This window comes from Mytilus galloprovincialis, chromosome 2 (genome assembly GCF_965363235.1).
Source record: "Mytilus galloprovincialis chromosome 2, xbMytGall1.hap1.1, whole genome shotgun sequence".
Classification (NCBI taxonomy): Eukaryota; Metazoa; Mollusca; class Bivalvia; order Mytilida; family Mytilidae; genus Mytilus; species Mytilus galloprovincialis.
In genome coordinates, this window is record NC_134839.1 from 18,313,799 (window position 1) to 18,332,984 (window position 19,186).

Below are 19,186 nucleotides of genomic sequence, written 5' to 3' on the forward strand. Positions count from 1 at the left end.
GACTTCATTGGTCAGTGAGAGGATCATATTTCATATTTGTTTCTGTTAAAAAAATGAATTGACAAATTGAATTAATTGAACAATATACAAAAAATATTTCAACAACAAAATTTAATATCCTATGTACCAGTATGTACTGCAGAAAATAAATATGGGTGATAGGAAATCTCATTTACTCTCTCCTGTATTTGTATGGTATTGAAATAGACAACCTTACTACAACCATTTGAATGATAGATATTTTACTATGATTATTTTAAGGAGAAAGAGAATGTTGCTTGTAGAAACCAGAGCTATGAGTTCAAATTAGTACTTCTACGACTTCTGAGTGTTCTGTTATCTCGTACTAAGGCAGGAACTAAAGCATCAGGAGAGGTATTTATAGAACTAGGTTTTGGCACCTGACAGTTTATTGACAGCTTTTTGACCTAGCTAAAATTCGGTTTTATTATTTTGAAATAAAAGAAAATAGATAAAAAAGGTCTTTTTATGTTTTGATATATGTTGGAATGTATCATGTTCACCATGATTGACTAAGCTTACATGTATTACAAATAATCATTTTCAATCATATAGAAGAAATTCACATTGTAATATTTTGTTAACATTCTTACTTACATGTAGGTCACATTGTAACTGAGTAGAAGTTGTCAAGAAAATCCTGATTAATTTTGTTAAAAGAAAAAATGTTATGTCTTCAGTCAAAAAAAATTGTATGGTATATGTTTTTGCTATAATTTTCAGTCATCCTCGTTTATTAGTAACAACACAGCATCAGCTCTTATTTCCAGTGGTGCTATAACATACTGCCTAAACATACTGAAAAGTCTTCTACCATACTGGAAACAGTACTCTCTACAAGAGGTTAGTATGAAATTAAACTCATCATAGATACCTGATTAAAATTAAGTACGCCAGAACCATGTTTTGTCTATAAATGACTTATCAGTGACACTCAAAAATGAAAAAGTTAAAAAAAAAAAAAAAAAAGGCTTAATAAAGTACAAAGTTGAAGAGCATTTAGAACTCAACATTCTAGAATTATTTTGCCAAATACATCTTCTTTTGGTGGCTTATCCTTAGTATTTAAAAAAAATTCAAAAGATCTTAGTACAGAAATGCATGTTTACCTAATTACTGTCAAAGTGGAAATTTTTGTTTATTTCGTGTTCTTGTAAATTGCTTAAAAAAAATCCCTGCCTGAAATGTTAATAGAAATAAAAAATATTGATTTACCATTAAAATATTCAATGGATGTACAAATTTGATACTGGTTCAAAAAGTTCATACATAAATTTCATGAAATATTCATGTTTATGGTAGTATAACTCAGAATGATTAAAATATTCAATGGATGTACAAATTTGATACTGGTTCAAAAAGTTCATACATAAATTTCATGAAATATTCATGTTTATGGTAGTATAACTCAGAATGATTTATATTTCCAGAGTGATGGAAGTCCTGTAACTGGATGTCTGTTGAAGCCACACCCCTCACACCCACCTCCTGACATGTCACCATTCTTCCTCCGACAGTATGTCAAAGGTCATGCTAGTGATGTATTTGAAGATTATCCACAACTTTTAACAGAGATGGTCCTTAGACTGCCATATCAGGTAAGTCACTATCTACAGAATAATCCATTGATTGTCATAATCTCACCCCTTCAAATTATCCAATTCTTATAGGCAGATGTCACCAATACATATTGGTGATTGTATGGCCTTCAATGAGTAAAACTGCAAACGCACAGCAAGCTAAAAAGGCCCCAAAATGGCTAATATAAGACTACCGTAGAAAGGCTTGTATAGTTCGTGGCTTTATTCTCCAAAATATGACCTACCAGAGGGGGTGCGGACTATAGAGTACAATAAGCAACAAATAGGAGAACAAGTTCAATTTCGAGGGGGAGGTGGTTTGTTTATGTTCCGCCATCTTTGTTATTGGTATAGTAGAGGGCGCTCTCATCATTTTTCAAACTAATAATTTTAACTCATCCCTATTAATAAGTTATTTCTATTCAACATCAAATTAATACTGATAAATATAAAATCTAAACCTTTCATTAAAATTTCTCGTTTCTTTTCAATGCATTAGTTGAAATAAACTGGTATCTGAATGATTGAAATGATACAAACATAGTGAAAAAGACAACCGTAAACCAGCTTAGAATTTTTTAAATACAAAACATAATCGGTTATTGTTCATTCCGTTTTGGTATTTCATACTGACTAATATGGTTTGTATTAGCTTTAGACCCTTCAAACATTAATGTGATAGGTATATTAAAGACTGTTTTACAAAAGGATCGAACTGTTTTACTTTCAAAGTCATGTTATAGTGATATCTGTCATGTACGGATTTGGACTCTCATCGATTAATTTCTTCTTTTACACATGCTTTTTTAACTTCCTGTTTAAACATACACAAGTTTCTAATTTGTTTTTAAGTGAATTAAACTTATTTTAACAATCATGAAGCGTTCTACAATCATTAACAAGCAGTTTGAGCTTCTGTTTGATGATGGAAAACAGGTTTTCCCAAGAAAATTCCGCAAATGATCGCACATGATTTGACATTACCAGAGTTTCATTAAACCTTTTCTAACAGTTACAAAAGTTTTTTTTACCTAAAATGCCGTGGAGAGAAGGGGGTGCGGACTATGTACCAGTGTGAACTATACAAGACTTTCTATGGTATTCCAATGAAAAAAACTAATTGCATTATTTTATGTTCAAAGCTATAAACAATAATCAAATATGATATACAGCAACAAATTACACTGAATTACAGGCTCCTGACTTGTTTAACTGTAGTCTATAGACAATAGTTGGGGATAAAATTGTGTGGATGTTTTCAATGTTACCCCTGCTTAATCATTAACTATTGCCACAACTATGTTGTAAACACAATCCTATGAAAGTTGTACAGATAATTCATTTTCAGTTTAGTCATTAATTTGAAAGAAATGAGTTTGAAAATATGTATTTTTTTTTTTATTATAATCAGGATATATGCATGTGTAGTGTGGTCACTTAAATTTGGTTCAAATGACGTGAGAATTGTTTTCATTCATAATAAGGATCAAGCAGCAAACAGAAAAATAAAAAAAAAATAATATATTTTACACCTAATGTGAAAAAAAAGATGAGTCAGACTTTTATCTTTGAGTCTCAGTTAATTTTGAATTATTTTATTTTTTAGTTGAAGAAGATATCTGAGAGTAACAACAATGTGACACAGACAACCTTTGACAGCACCTGGAATAACATTCTGTCTGAGGTATACATATATGTTTATGTAACTTATGTACCTGTAATAGTTTTGTGATTTGATTAGAAGATGCCCTTCAAAATTGTGGTACAATTGGGCAAGTGTTGAAACAAAGAGTGTGGACACAGTAATGAGGTGGACACAGTTAGAATTTGGTCACGGTTAATGCATTTAATTCTATTTTTTTAAGAGATGAAAATGAGGAAAAAAATGAAAAAAGACCCCATTAAAAATATTAAAAACCCTAAGAAAAGTGTTGCAACGTGTGATTTTCAGTAGTTTTTTACCCTTTTAATTCAATATCCAAATCAGCTATACCCATTAGGCCTAACTGACCTATTTTCTATCCTTTCTTTTCACTTTCAATTGGATTTGGGCTGCAGTACATCAACTAAGCGTGCTCCAAAGGGTATTAGACACGAATCAATAACGTTTTATGAAAGATTGTTTCATAGTCAAATTTAGGAAGTGCAAAAGTGAGAACTTTCTCAAAGATATTATTTTTAGTGTTTCAACTTGTGAAATGTGAATCAACAGTCATAGAAAAATAATATGTGGGTTTGCTTTCTATATCGAAATAAATTCAAGATTAGTAAAGACATATAAGCATCTTTATATTTGTTTTTGATTTATTTATTGTAAGAAAAGATTATGATTTGATTAAAGAATGAATATGTTATGGGAGAAGTTTGTTAATGTATGAAAGACAGTTGTTCCTATATACCATTTATAAGTTCAAACTAAGCATCCCTTACTATATATATTGCATCATTTATTCACAGGTGAAACTTTCATATGTTCTTTCATCATGCATGTAGTTTATTTAAAAACAAAAAGATATATTGTATGATTTCCACATTTTGTTATTTATTTTACAGTACATGATGACACAACAGACTCCATTTGTAAAGAGACAAGTCAGAAAGGTATACTTTTATCCTACCATAATATTTTTTAGTGTTTGTAAGTCAGTGACTGCAAAAATAAGTCTGTATAGATTTTATACTTGAAGAAAGATATGTTGAATTAACCTAATAAGATTTTGTTCTTTAAATGTATTTGTTTTATCCATTTGTATTGTTTTAAAAGTTCTATTTTAATAGTCAACACTAACACATTACCAGAATACATATCAGGTTTGATGACATGCTTGTCTACCACATTTACCAACAGGGTAAGGATTTTATTGCCATTCTATGTTGTTAAAACACTCAAGTTTGATAGGTGTTATATTTCCAATGTTACATGTTTGATAATTTGATGTATGTCGTATTAGGTGAAAATAGCATAACCGTTGTAAAAATAATTTTTCAGTTTTAGAGTTGGACATAATGATGTAGATAATACAATTTTCACCATTCTTCAGTTTCATTTTCAATGTTTGAATTGATACTTTAAACAGTTACATTCTCTGATTTCTGTGTTTATAGTTATTGATGTTTATCTGTGGAACAAAGGAGAAATACAGAGAACTGAGAGACTTACATGCTGTAGAGATGCACCTCAGCAGTGTAATGAAGCTGTGTAAAGAAGGTGGTCTCCCCCTAGAACAAGTGGTATCACCTGGAATCATACTACCTTATGATACACTTCTTAGTATTGTAAGTATTCCATTAAGGGGTAAGGGGTTACTGGTAGGTTATAGTAAACAGTATTGGAATCTATTTTTGTTAAAATTTATCCTCGCAAAAACAAATCATTTATTGAGTAATTTGATAGTAAGACAAATTAACTCCTAGTGATGAAATACATAAAATTAAAAACATGCATATTGTTTTGCTTTCTATTAGAATGCTGTTCATGATTAAATATGAAATGTATTGAATATTTTAACACATAATATATTTTGTAGATTGAGCATTTGAAAGCATGTTCAGAAGTAGCCACATCAAGACCAGTAAACTGGCAACTGTATTGTAAAGATAACCAAAGTAAGTAAATGGACCATATATTGTGGATTCCTTTATTTTCGTGGATATCAATTTTCGTGAATTCCTTTATTTTCGTGGATACCAATTTTCGTGAATTCCAATTTTCGTGGATTAAGAAAAACTTTCATGTTCATCAATATTTAAATTCATTGTTTTGCTGAAGTGTGCATACAAGCCTATAGAAAATTTGAAATTAGTTGAACATTTGAATTCACGGCTTACCTGTACCCATGAAACCCACGAAAAATTGGTATTAAACGAATAATAATGAATTCTCAGTAAATGGACCCTATAATCTATATAACCTTTGATAGATTAACAGTTAAATCATAAGACAGACAACAATAATGACTAGAAAACCTGTTTGATTAAATTCTTCATATTATATTTGGATGTTAAGCAGCCAACAATCAATCTTAATATATTCTCAAAAGCTACTGGAGAATCCATTGATTTATTCTATTCTATATATAAAGTAGGATTTTTTAGGCCCTTCTGTCTTTCTCCATTCTTATTTTAAAGATTTTTATGTAGGGCTGGTTATATTGTACTAATTCTTATTTACATCTGTTGATTGTAGATGTGCTGTCCTTCTTGATAAGAGCCAGTATAATGTTGGATGAAGGTGTAGCCCCTACCCTGCTACAGTTATTACAGTGTGCCCTGTGTGGGAGTAAGATGGCTGCAGCTGTGACTGACGGAGGAGGATCTACAAGTTCTCCTTCTAAACAGAAAAAGGACAAAGACAAGGATAAAGACAAAAATGAAGGTATAACAGTTTACAAGGATTTTTTTAGTGTTGAATAAAATTGAGAATGGAAATGGGGAATGTGTCAATGAGACAACAACCTGACCATAGACCAGACAACAGCAGAAGGTCACCAACAGGTCTTCAATGCAACGAGGAATTCTCGCACCCGGAGACGTCCTTCAGCTGGCCCCTAAACAAATACATACTAGTTCAATGATAATGAACACCATACTAAACTCCAAGACTAACAAAGGCCAGAGGCTCCTGACTTGAAACATATTTTGACGTTTTACCTTTGATATCTTCAGTTATTACATTCTCTGTCTTTGAAACCTGACGGATCATGCCCTCTTTACAAAATTGTGGGGTTGTGAAAGTCACAATATAATTATGTAAAATTTCTGATTTTCAAAAGGAAGGTTTATTCAGAATGCTATCTTATCAACATACAATAGAATTGTTGTGGACTCAATGGATTAAGAGTCGAGGCATCTTTCCTGGAGAAAATATGTAAATGAATGGGAGGGGTAAAGTTTGTTCTAATGAGACATTAACCAATAGATACAAAATTAAATGTCAAGAAAAAGATATAAATGAATGGGAGAGGTAAAGTTTGTACCAATGAGACATTAACTCAAAGACCCCAAAAAAATCTTGAGTCTTCAACAATAGACAACAATTATTCAAGTTACAAATGTATTAAAACAATATTGGGGGGGAAAAAAACAGAAACTATTAAAGATATGTGTTACTGCATATATATCAATCTTTTAACTTTTATGCTTTACATTGAACTTTTGTACTATCTTTAAGATTCTGATGATGGACAAAAAGTAGATGAAACTCTGTGTGCAAGTCTGATACAATTACTGAATAAAGTGGTTGATCCAGACTTAATGATAAACTTTATCAGGACATTCTTACTGGAATCTAACTCCACAAGCATCAGATGGCAGGCCCACAGTCTTGTCTTCTACATCTACAAGTAAGTCTAGTTAATTTAAGTTTGTTTTAACCAGAACTTGTTTAAAATTTCAGAGTGAAGGAAGGTAATGTAACTCCAGAAGCTTTTATTTAAAGTAGAATCATTCAAGAGATCCTGTCATTGAGAAAAAATGTTTCTGAGTAATTTATGTTTTGGATTTAAAAATAACACTACTGTACAACTATTGATAGAAATTACAGTGACTTGACTGATAGTGTTGCTATCCACCAATTGCAATTCATTCAAAATTTTGACCAAATTGCAATTTGTTTTATTAAACCAAATTGTTCAACTGGTCAGAAATTTGAACAAATTGTTCAGTCAAAATGTGAAAGTGCAAGGTGATAAAATAAATCATACTTACAATCCTATAAGACTTTAACTCCACTGTGTTGATGTTATTTTTAAATTAGTTTATCAATCTGTATACATGTAGTTATATATAGCTATTACCATACTAAAGGTGAACTGTTTTATTTGTAATTGCTATAAAAATGTCCAAACTAAGCTTTTATATAGTTTTTCTTTCAAAATGTATTCTATATTCATAAGAATCACACAGTATATGAATAAAAACATCATATTCAGTAAAATAATTTGTAAAATTGCAATATATTTGTAGGAAGGGGAGATAATCTTTTTTGGTTTCAAAAAGTCTTTATTCAAAAGAATAGTATTTTAGGTTATTTCCCCAAGGAAACTTATCAATAGCATATAGTTATTTCACATATAGTTTACTGAACATATGATGTATTATTTTAAATGATATATGATTCTTATAAATATAAAATCCTTTTCGAAAGAAAAACTATATAAAAGCTTAGTTTGGACATTTTTATAGCAATTCAAAATAAAATAGTTGACCTTTAGTATGGTAATGGCTATAATATAACATATATGATATAATATATCAATACAGTGGAGTTAAAGGCTTATAGGATTGTAAGTATATTTTATTTTATCACCTTGCACTTTCACATTTTGACTGAACAATTTGTTCAAATTTTTGACCAGCTGAACAATTTGGATTAATAAAACAAATTGCAATTTGGTCAAAATTTTGAATGAGTTGCAATTGGTATAATTATATTATATCATATATGTTATATTATAGCCATTACCATACTAAAGGTCAACTATTTTATTTTGAATTGCTATAAAAATGTCCAAACTAAGCTTTTATATAGTTTTTCTTTCGAAAAGGATTTTATGTTTATAAGAATCATATATCATTTAAAATAATACATCATATATTCAGTAAACTATGTGTGAAATAACAATATGCTATTGATAAGTTTCCTTGGGGAAATAACCTAAACTACTATTCTTTTGAATAAAGACTTTTTGAAACCAAAAAAGATTATCTCCCCTTCCTACAAATATATTGCAATTTTACAAATATTTTACTGAATATGATGTTTTTATTCATATACTGTGTGATTCTTATGAATATAGAATACATTTTGAAAGAAAAGCTATATAAAAGCTTAGTTTGGACATTTTTATAGCAATTACAAATAAAACAGTTCACCTTTAGTATGGTAATAGCTATATATAACTATACAGATTGATAAACTAATTTAAAAATAACATCAACACAGTGGAGTTAAAGTCTTATATGATTGTAAGTATGATTTATTTTATCACCTTGCACCTTCACATTTTGACTGAACAATTTGATCAAATTTCTGACCAGTTGAACAATTTGGTTTAATAAAACAAATTGCAATTTGGTCAAAATTTTGAATGAATTGCAATTGGTGGATAGCAACACTATCAGTCAAGTCACTGTAATGTGAGAACAGAGTGGCAACACTACACCTGATACATTTATATTCTACCACTGCATCAAGTGTGATACCATATTTCTCAACTAGATAGTTTAATTTTCAAATAAATTTAAAACACTTAGAATTTAACAGCAGTCAGTGGAGAAAATTGTTTGTAGGACATTTGGTGGTAAAACCTTTTGTTCATGATATCACAATAAAAAATTCAGAGAAAACCAAGAAAATTTGACATCATAAAATTTTGACCAATGAGGAAATGAGATCAAACGAACAACGTGTTGATGGTTGTTGTTCAAACATAGAAACTCTTTATTTAACTGTTCTTTAAAGGGAAACTTCGCAAAAAAATCAAAAATTAATATTATGTCCATTCTGTATAGAAACGCTTAAATTCATAGATATTAAAGTTTTATTCTGCTAGATAAGAGATCACCATCGATTTTAAATTTAGAGTATCAATTCTCTGCGTTCTGCCATTTTGTCATCTTGTTCGATTTGAAACCACGATATGTCTAAGGACCAAAACTACAGTAACCTGATGTAGTCGTAATTGCGTGTCGATATCTTGTCAATCGTACGGTTGTTTTATCCGACTAGTAAACGAACTTAATAAGGAAAATTTTCTTATTTTTTAAAAATAACCATGGTCTGTTATTTTTAAACTGTTAATATTGGAAATAGTTAAAAAGTCAAAGTTCAAATCATAAGTAAGTGTTCCGTGAAAATTGAATTGTTTTCGAAAATCTAATTTGTTCATAATTCTTTTATCTAATAAACTTTATTCAAATAAATTCGGATCTTCTCTCAACTGATCACCTGCATGGCTAAAGGTATTACTCCCAAAGGTATTGTGAGGGGTGTGAGGTGACACGTCCAGCTATTCAAGCGATTTCCTGTCGGGCTTGTAAGTTCATGCATCGTTTCACTTCTAAGGGTATTGATCAGTGTACACGGCCGATAACTTATAACTTTCCATTTTGAAGTATTAGGTGTATAATATACATCTCTGTCTTGCGTGTCTGAAAGTGATATAATATACTAGTCATTACTTAACGCATACGCTTGTTTATAAATAACATTTCTGGTGTAAAGAATATTATTTATAAAAATATATATAATACAAAAAAAAACAAGATTTGATGAAATAAAAATCTATATACATATTTTTTCCAAGGGTAAATTTGGTAAAATGTAATATATACTCGTTGTCAATAGTGAAGGACAGATTGGAACCTACCAGAAATATTGATTTAAAAATATTTACGCACTTGTCGACCATTCGTTTATACGCCTGGATAATAAGTTACGGAACTATAGCACAAATTGAAATATATACATGTATACATTGAACATGAGAAAGAAACATACATTTTTATGTAAATTGGAGTAAAAGTTTTGTAAATAAACTAGTCCACGTATGCCAACAGTATGTAATAGACTCTTGTTTACCAAAAGAAGAAGAAGAAGAAGAAAAGAGCCAATTTGATTTAAATACAGGTCGATATATAACTTGCTTTGGCTCATCGAAGTTATGGACATAGTAAAATCACAGATTTATATATCAATAAGATTGTTCTCGAATAAAGGAAGAAATTCGTGAATACTTTCCAGGGAAAACTATAGAGTATCAAAGTTTCAAATAAATTTCGGGATTTATTTTCTTTCTTGATATTCAATGACAGCAATTTAAAGAATAAACTGCTTGTCCGCTTTAGCGGCTCCTTTAGGAGTATTCTTGCCATTTTAAAACAGATTTAAAATTCGTTCTGTTTTTTTTTAAACATTGTTGGTCAAATAGCTAAAGTATTATACGTTGTGAGACGAAGACTTTTTTAATAAGGACATTCCCGATTATGCATAAATTTTGTTGATGTTTTTAGCTCACCTGGCCCAAAGGGCCAAGTGAGCTTTTCTCATCACTTGGCGTCCGGCGTCCGTCGTCGTCGTCCGTCGTCGTCGTCCTGCGTCCGGCGTTAACTTTTACAAAAATCTTCTCCTCTGAAACTACTAGGCCAAATTTAACCAAACTTGGCCACAATCATCATTTGGGTATCTAGTTTAAAAATTGTGTCCGGTGACCCCGCCAACTAACCAAGATGGCCGCCATGGCTATAAATAGAACATAGGGGTAAAATGCAGTTTTTGGCTTATAACTCAAAAACCAAAGCATTTAGGGCAAATCTGACATGGGGTAATATTGTTAATCAGGTTAAGATCTATCTGCTCTGAAATTTTCAGATGAATCTGACATTCCGTTGTTAGGTTGCTGCCCCTGAATTGGTAATTTTAAGGAAATTTTGTTGTTTTTGGTTATTATCTTGAATATTATTTTAGATAGAGATAAACTGTAAAAAGCAATAATGTTCAGCAAAGTAAGATCTACAAATAAGTCAACATGACCAAAATGATCAGTTGACCACTTTAGGAGTTATTGCCCTTTATAGTCAATTTTTAACCATTTTTCGTAAATCTTAGTAATCTTTTAGAAAAATCTTCTCCTCTGAAACTGCTGGGCCAAATTATTTGAAACTTGGCCACAATCATCATTTGGGTATCTAGTTTAAAAATTGTGTCCGGTGACCCCGCCAACTAACCAAGATGACCGCCATGGCTATAAATAGAACATAGGGGTAAAATGCAGTTTTTGGCTTATAACTCAAAAACCAAAGCATTTAGAGCAAATCTGACATTGGGTAAAATTGTTAATCAGGTGAAGATCTATCTGCCCTGAAATTTTCAGATGAATTGGACAACCTGTTTTTGGGTTGCGGCCCCTGAATTGGTAATTTTAAGGAAATTTTGCTGTTTTTGGTTATTATATTGAATATTATTATAGATATAGGTAAACTGTAAACAGCAATAATGTTCAGCAAGGTCAGATTTACAAATAAGTCAACATGACCAAAATGGTCAGTTGACCTCTTTTGGAGTTATTGCCCTTTAAAGTCAATTTTTAACCATTTTTCGTAAATTTTATATATCTTTTACTAAAATCTTCTTCTCTGAAACTGCTGTGCCAAATTGATCCAAACTTGGCCACAATCATCTTTGGGGTTTCTTGTTTAAAAAATGTGTCCGGTGACCTGGCCATCAAACCAAGATGGCCGCCACGGCTAAAAATAGAACATAGGGGTAAAATGCAGTGTTTGGCTTATAACTCAAAAACCAAATAATTTAGAGAAAATTTGACATGAAGTAAAATTGTTAATCAGGTCAAGATCTATCTGCCCTGAAATTTTCAGATGAATTGAACAACCTGTTTTTGGGTTGCGGCCCCTGAATTGGTAATTTTAAGGAAATTTTGCTGTTTTTGGTTATTATATTGAATATTATTATAGATATAGGTAAACTGTAAACAGCAATAATGTTCAGCAAGGTCAGATTTACAAATAAGTCAACATGACCAAAATGGTCAGTTGACCTCTTTTGGAGTTATTGCCCTTTAAAGTCAATTTTTAACCATTTTTCGTAAATTTTATATATCTTTTACTAAAATCTTCTTCTCTGAAACTGCTGTGCCAAATTGATCCAAACTTGGCCACAATCATCTTTGGGGTTTCTTGTTTAAAAAATGTGTCCGGTGACCTGGCCATCAAACCAAGATGGCCGCCACGGCTAAAAATAGAACATAGGGGTAAAATGCAGTTTTTGGCTTATAACTCAAAAACCAAATAATTTAGAGAAAATTTGACATGAAGTAAAATTGTTAATCAGGTCAAGATCTATCTGCCCTGAAATTTTCAGATGAATTGAACAACCTGTTTTTGGGTTGCGGCCCCTGAATTGGTAATTTTAAGGACATTTTGCTGTTTTTGGTTATTATATTGAATATTATTATAGATATAGGTAAACTATAAACAGCAATAATTTTCAGCAAAGTAAGATCTACAAATAAGTCAACATGAACGAAATGGTCAATTGACCCCTGTAGGAGTTATTGACCTTTGTAGTCAATTTTCAATCTGCTTCCTTTGTTTAATATTCACATAGACCAAGGTGAGCGACACAGGCTCTTTAGAGCCTCTAGTTCACACTTGAAAAGAATATCTTTTCCATTCCATTCCAAGAAGATCCTTTAATTTGCTAAATTTTTTAAAACATCTTTTTTTTCCATATAGCTGAAGTATTCAGGCATTGTGAGATTTAAAATATTTTGATGAGAACATTTATTCCTAAATAGGTAAATATAGATCGCTTTGGGTGGACTAATTTATATAATTGCAATTGTTAATGATCTGTTTGAAATATTTAAGGTTGCCGATTCTAATTTAAAATAGTACAATTTTTAGTTCATACACTCGTGTTTAGAAGGCTATTTTTATTTATAATAAATTTATTCAATTAAAATAATTCAGTATTTTATCGTTACAAAAGTAACCAGAAGTCATAATTCATTTAAAAGTGATCTTATGCAAAATATGAAAATATACAACAGCTATCCAGTTATTGTGCGACCTTATTATTCCCGTTAATTAATTTTAATTCTTTTTTTTTTACATTTCTGTGTCTAAAACTATGACTGACTCCCGTTTACCATTCTGATACGAAATGTTGTTCACACCTGAAATGCCAGTGAACCCTGACGCCTAGATTTCACTGAACGAAGATCAAAAGATTGGAATTACATAATGCTAATCTTTCAATTACCTCGAGTTTAACTACGCATTCAACATTCACTAAGTGTCACAAAACAATACACATTTTATTTCCACCGTACAAGCAAGTGAAAATTTTTGCTGGAATGAAGCAAAAAGGTCAGAATACAAACATGTATTTTTAATACACTATCGATCATGTCAGTTTCATATGTTTGTTTAAAGTATTTGTAGAAAAAAAAAATCATAAAAATGTTTTATTGTATGATTTACTTTTATTATAAAAATTCGTTTAAAAAAATTCACACGATCTTATTTTAAACGTTGCATGGCTTTCACTTATTTTTCGTTGGTTCATAGCTACACCAAAAGTCATCGATGCGCTTTAAATCACGTTATCAGATGGTTAACGAACAAGACTTAAATGAGATTAATTTCACTCCCGGCATGCAAAAAGACTTAAACTACGTCACATAAGTCAGGAAGTTTCAAGAAATAAAATTAATAATTTCCAATTTTCTTCTTTATTATTTTTCATATCAAAATAAAACTTGGTGAATATGTTTTTTATGGTATTATGGACATAATAAGATGAAAAGTGAAAAATCACGAATTATCCCTTTAACTGTTCCCTTGTTTATACTTCCCTTGGTTATACAAGGTAAATTATATTTAGGGGATTCTGAATATTTCAAGACTTTCAAGACAAAAAACACCAAACTGTTCTTTGATTCATTCCAGAAACTGTACTTTGACTGAACAAGAGAACATGATGGAAATGATGTGGAGTCTATGGAAAGAACTTGCCCTGTATGGTAGAAAAGCTGCACAGTTTGTTGATTTACTGGGATACTTTGTACTCAAAACACCTCAAACATCAGAGAAGAAGACTAAAGAATACTTAGAGAAGGCTATAGCTGTCTTAAGGGATGAGAACAATCTATTGGCTAACCACCCCAATGCACAGATTTACAAGTATGATAAATGTTTCATGGTTAAATATAGACATTGTGTGTTCATTTGAAATTGCTCCTATATATCATTCTGTAGACAGGCTAAGTTTAGAACATTTCCCATGAAGTACCACTGATAATTCAAGTTTTTCTTAACTTTTTTTTAAAAGTTGTTAACTTCTGTCATTTGGTCTCTTGTGGAGAGTTATTTCATTGGTATTTGTACCACCTCTTCTTATTTTTGTATTTTTCTAGTAACTAACAAAATGAGAAAAACTTGCGTCTGTTTTTTATAAAAAGGCTAATTAAAAGGCTTATGTTTTTATTGATAAATGCACTTAAGGTGGTACCCAACACCTTCAGTAAAATTAATTTGGCTCCTTTAATTTTTATAAAATTTTGACAAAGTATTTACTTTGGCCATTTGACAAAAATATAAAAATTTCAAAAAATTTGAACAAACCGTTTTATCAGAAAAATTACACTGGTTATATAGCAGTTTGACAAACACTAATTTTGATCATTGAGAAGCTTAATATTCCCTTAAAACACAACGTAATTAAAACGTTTAGCTGATTTTACAGAGTTATCTCCCTGTAGTGTTATGTACCACCTTAATCTGAAAAAAAAAATGTATTCATACGCATGATTGAAATCCATTAAAGAATTGTTTATTGAAAAATAAACATGTAAGTTTTTTGACATTTTAAAATATTCTATCTATGAAATAGAAGATAGTATATTACACACTTTTATTTTTTAGCATGTTACAAGGCCTGGTAGATTTTGATGGCTATTATCTGGAGAGTGATCCCTGTCTTGTTTGTAATAATCCTGAGGTTCCGTACACAGTAAGTTTTCATTTATTAGAAGAAAAATGTATATATTACATGTAAAATAAAGGGGATAATCAATGTCTAAACAAGGATTGCAGAAAACTTGGTGCTATCAAATTCAATAGATATTTATGATGTGATGAAAATTAGTGATGTTTTGCATTTTTTCTCTCCTGTAAGTAATAAACATAGATGATGGGTTATACAGTAATCATATGAACAAAAGTTTAAGATTTGATACTAATATCATATCTGTCATTTAATCATAATAACATAAATGTGAAAAATAAAAGCAAAATCATTATAACAGTGAGGAAAGTCTGGAATGTTTATGATTCCAAGCAAAATATTAACACAAAAATAAACTTGGTCATGTTTGAAAGAAAAATAATTGATGTCAAATTTAAGCTTTGGGTTTAATTATTCAAACATATTTTATTGGTAAGGCAATTAAAAAAAGTTTAATTATTCAAACATATTTTATTGGTAAGGACCGTAAGGCAATTAAAACAGGTTTAATTATTCAAACATATTTTATTGGTAAGGCAATTAAAAAAAGTTTAATTATTCAAACATATTTTATTGGTAAGGACCGTAAGGCAATTAAAACAGGTTTAATTATTCAAACATATTTTATTGGTAAGGCAATTAAAAAAAGTTTAATTATTCAAACATATTTTATTGGTAAGGCAATTAAAAAAAGTTTGACACAGGTTTGTCAACTTAGAAAGTTATTAAAGTGTTCTAGGTACAAAAGTTCATGTTAACCCTTACACACAGACAACTTAGAAAGTTATTAAAGTGTTCTAGGTACAAAAGTTCATGTTAACCCTTACACACAGACAACTTAGAAAGTTATTAAAGTGTTCTAGGTACAAAAGTCCCTGTTAACCCTTACACACAGACAACTCAGAAAGTTATTAAAGTGTTCTAGGTACAAAAGTTCATGTTAACCCTTACACACAGACAACTTAGAAAGTTATTAAAGTGTTCTAGGTACAAAAGTTCATGTTAACCCTTACACACAGACAACTTAGAAAGTTATTAAAGTGTTCTAGGTACAAAAGTCCCTGTTAACCCTTACACACAGACAACTCAGAAAGTTATTAAAGTGTTCTAGGTACAAAAGTTCATGTTAACCCTTACACACAGACAACTTAGAAAGTTATTAAAGTGTTCTAGGTACAAAAGTTCATGTTAACCCTTACACACAGACAACTTAGAAAGTTATTAAAGTGTTCTAGGTACAAAAGTTCATGTTAACCCTTACACACAGACAACTCAGAAAGTTATTAAAGTGTTCTAGGTACAAAAGTTCATGTTAACCCTTACACACAGACAACTTAGAAAGTTATTAAAGTGTTCTAGGTACAAAAGTTCATGTTAACCCTTACACACAGACAACTTAGAAAGTTATTAAAGTGTTCTAGGTACAAAAGTTCATGTTAACCCTTACACACAGACAACTTAGAAAGTTATTAAAGTGTTCTAGGTACAAAAGTTCATGTTAACCCTTACACACAGACAACTTAGAAAGTTATTAAAGTGTTCTAGGTACAAAAGTTCATGTTAACCAAATCTTGCACACAGACAATTAGGAGATAACTGTATTGTATTTTAAGCTCCAAGGGCATCAATTGGGGATTTGATGGTCGCAAATTAAGTTTACTGGCGACGCGCTAGCGGAGACAGTAAACGAGTATTTGCGACCATCAAATCCCAAGTTGATGCCGTCGGAGCTTAAAATACAATATTGTTATCTCTATTCTAATGAAACTGACAGAAAACAACGTTAAAACATGTATTTAAAATCTGTCATATGCCGTCTGTGCTTGCGCGTACGTCCCATAGCATCAATTGTCAATTGATGCCATGTAAGAAAGTGACGTTATCCAATCAAAATGAACGTTACAAACGTTGTTGCATTAGAATTATATTTTTATGATTTCAAGAACTGTTTCACAATATACAAATATATGATAAGTTTGATTTATTTTTCATTGATTCTTACAGAGCCTAAAGTTGTCTGCTATAAAAGTAGATTCAAAGTTCACCACTACCACACAGATTATAAAACTAGTAGGAAGTCACAACATTTCTAAGATAAGCTTGAGGATCAGTGACTTGAAAAGAACTAAAATGGTAGGTTTTTACTCAACTACTGATGATTTATTCATTTTTCGTAGGTATAAATTTTTGTAGATTATGGAAAAATTGTATTTCAATGGATATTTTGTTGTTTTTATTACAAATGACTACATACAACCCTTCAGAAAATTTGTGCTTTGTTGATCATTTAAATTCATGGCACATCTATACCAATGAAACCCGCCAAAATTGGTATCACAAAATTATATTGTATCTTCAGTATTTTTAACATTTATAGATCTAATTATTGTTTTGATAATCAATAATTGTACTTATAAAAATATGCACATATTAGTACAATAGTAGATATGCTAAGTACATTTGCACTTACTGGCCAGTTTATATGGTCTTAGTAGATAACATTTGCACCATTGCATATTTAAAGGCCAACCTGTTCATGACTTTGTTTGTGTATTTAGTTAGATGCATAAATGAAGATGTAAAGATTTACCAAAAGTTCTATACCATATTATAATGAATATTGATACATAATCAGCACACGAAAATGTCAATTCATTGAGGATGGAAATACAGATGTGTTTTTTCACCTTGAAATAAATATTTATATTATCTATCATCTGGGAAAAAGTAATTATTTAGAGAATGGTATAAAAAGTTAACAGAAGGAGGAAGCCAGAAAGTATAAAAGGTCATGTAAAGGAAACACTTCATATATCCATGATCATTTGTTATGTGAGTTTAAATCTGCTTTTCTATCAATTTTATTTTTGAGAAAAGCATAGTTTTTGATTTTTTTTTGGTTGTATAATTAACAATGTATGTTTAATTGTAGGTTAGAGTGATCAACTTTCACTACAACAACAGGACTGTACAAGCTGTAGTAGAACTTAAAAACAAGTAAGAATATGAAAAAAATTTCTCTGTGTCTCTTTGGCGAAAAACTGATTCTTTTATTTTGTACAAGAATGTTTGACATGAGTTAATAAGTTGATTAAAACAAAGCTTTAATATTGATATTCATTGCATTTTCTCAACATTTACTGCATGTATTCTGAGATTTTTGTTTGAAAATTTACAAAGATCAGACATAATTAGCAATCTTTGTCAGATATTGCAATTTCCTTTACAAGTTAAAAAATCTTGATTGCAATTCTTTTCCAGTAATAGAATAACTGACACTCCTTATTGCATAATTATCCATATGGCCCTATTTTAAAAATGTCTCTTTGGAAATCAAATAAATTTTTATAGTTCTATTAAAAATGACAAAAAAATGTGTGTAAAAATTTCCTGATCCTTTGGGGTGGCGTATCTTTTTGTTGGTTTCGTATCTTTGAAAGAGCACATTTAAAATCTGATTCAGCCTGTCTGTCAGGTGTAAAATTGAAGTTATACTCATGTTGCACCCCATTTATTCACTTTGGATTTATAATAGTTCTATAAGATACTCAATACTCAAGGAATGCTTGGATTTGCCATAAGAAGGTATAAGATATTATTGCTATTATTATAAATGTCACTTTTTGGTTCTTAATTAAATAAATACTGATTTTTTTTAATATTTTTTTTATCTTCAGACCTGGAATATGGCATAAAGCTAAAACAGTAGTTCTGACTTCAGGACAGACAGATGTAAAGGTAAGGAAGATTTTCTGCAACTTTTTAAAGATCTGTATTTTGCTTCTGTAGTAAACAAAAACCAATTAAATTCAACAGTATTGAAGTCAGAAATAAATATTTCAAGGATTGACTTGAATTTGTGTTTATTCCAACTAATTAGAATAAAGAAAAAACACAACATTTTTATTTACAGGTACCTTTGTTTCCAATCAATCTGGGATAAGTCTGAATAAAAAACTATTAACTATAAACAAAATATTATTAGATATTAAGGTAGTTTTCAGATTGTTTGAGACAAATAAAATTTTGTTATATATTTTTCTTTTAAAAAAGGAATTTG

At 30.3% G+C, this 19,186-nt stretch overlaps 1 protein-coding gene across 1 annotated transcript in view; it reads left to right on the forward strand.

Moving 5' to 3' along the window:
• Positions 1-19,186, forward strand: part of LOC143063039 (E3 ubiquitin-protein ligase UBR4-like) — a 149,388-nt gene that overhangs the window by 72,210 nt on the left and 57,992 nt on the right. Inside the window, exons 68-81 of the mRNA XM_076234952.1 lie at positions 262-375; positions 745-864; positions 1,452-1,619; positions 3,208-3,285; positions 4,155-4,202; positions 4,707-4,877; positions 5,129-5,207; positions 5,788-5,976; positions 6,772-6,943; positions 14,070-14,303; positions 15,045-15,132; positions 17,131-17,259; positions 18,059-18,123; positions 18,804-18,864. Of these exons, the coding sequence (XP_076091067.1) occupies positions 262-375; positions 745-864; positions 1,452-1,619; positions 3,208-3,285; positions 4,155-4,202; positions 4,707-4,877; positions 5,129-5,207; positions 5,788-5,976; positions 6,772-6,943; positions 14,070-14,303; positions 15,045-15,132; positions 17,131-17,259; positions 18,059-18,123; positions 18,804-18,864 (1,716 nt within the window). The remainder of the gene's footprint in view (positions 1-261; positions 376-744; positions 865-1,451; positions 1,620-3,207; positions 3,286-4,154; positions 4,203-4,706; positions 4,878-5,128; positions 5,208-5,787; positions 5,977-6,771; positions 6,944-14,069; positions 14,304-15,044; positions 15,133-17,130; positions 17,260-18,058; positions 18,124-18,803; positions 18,865-19,186) is intronic.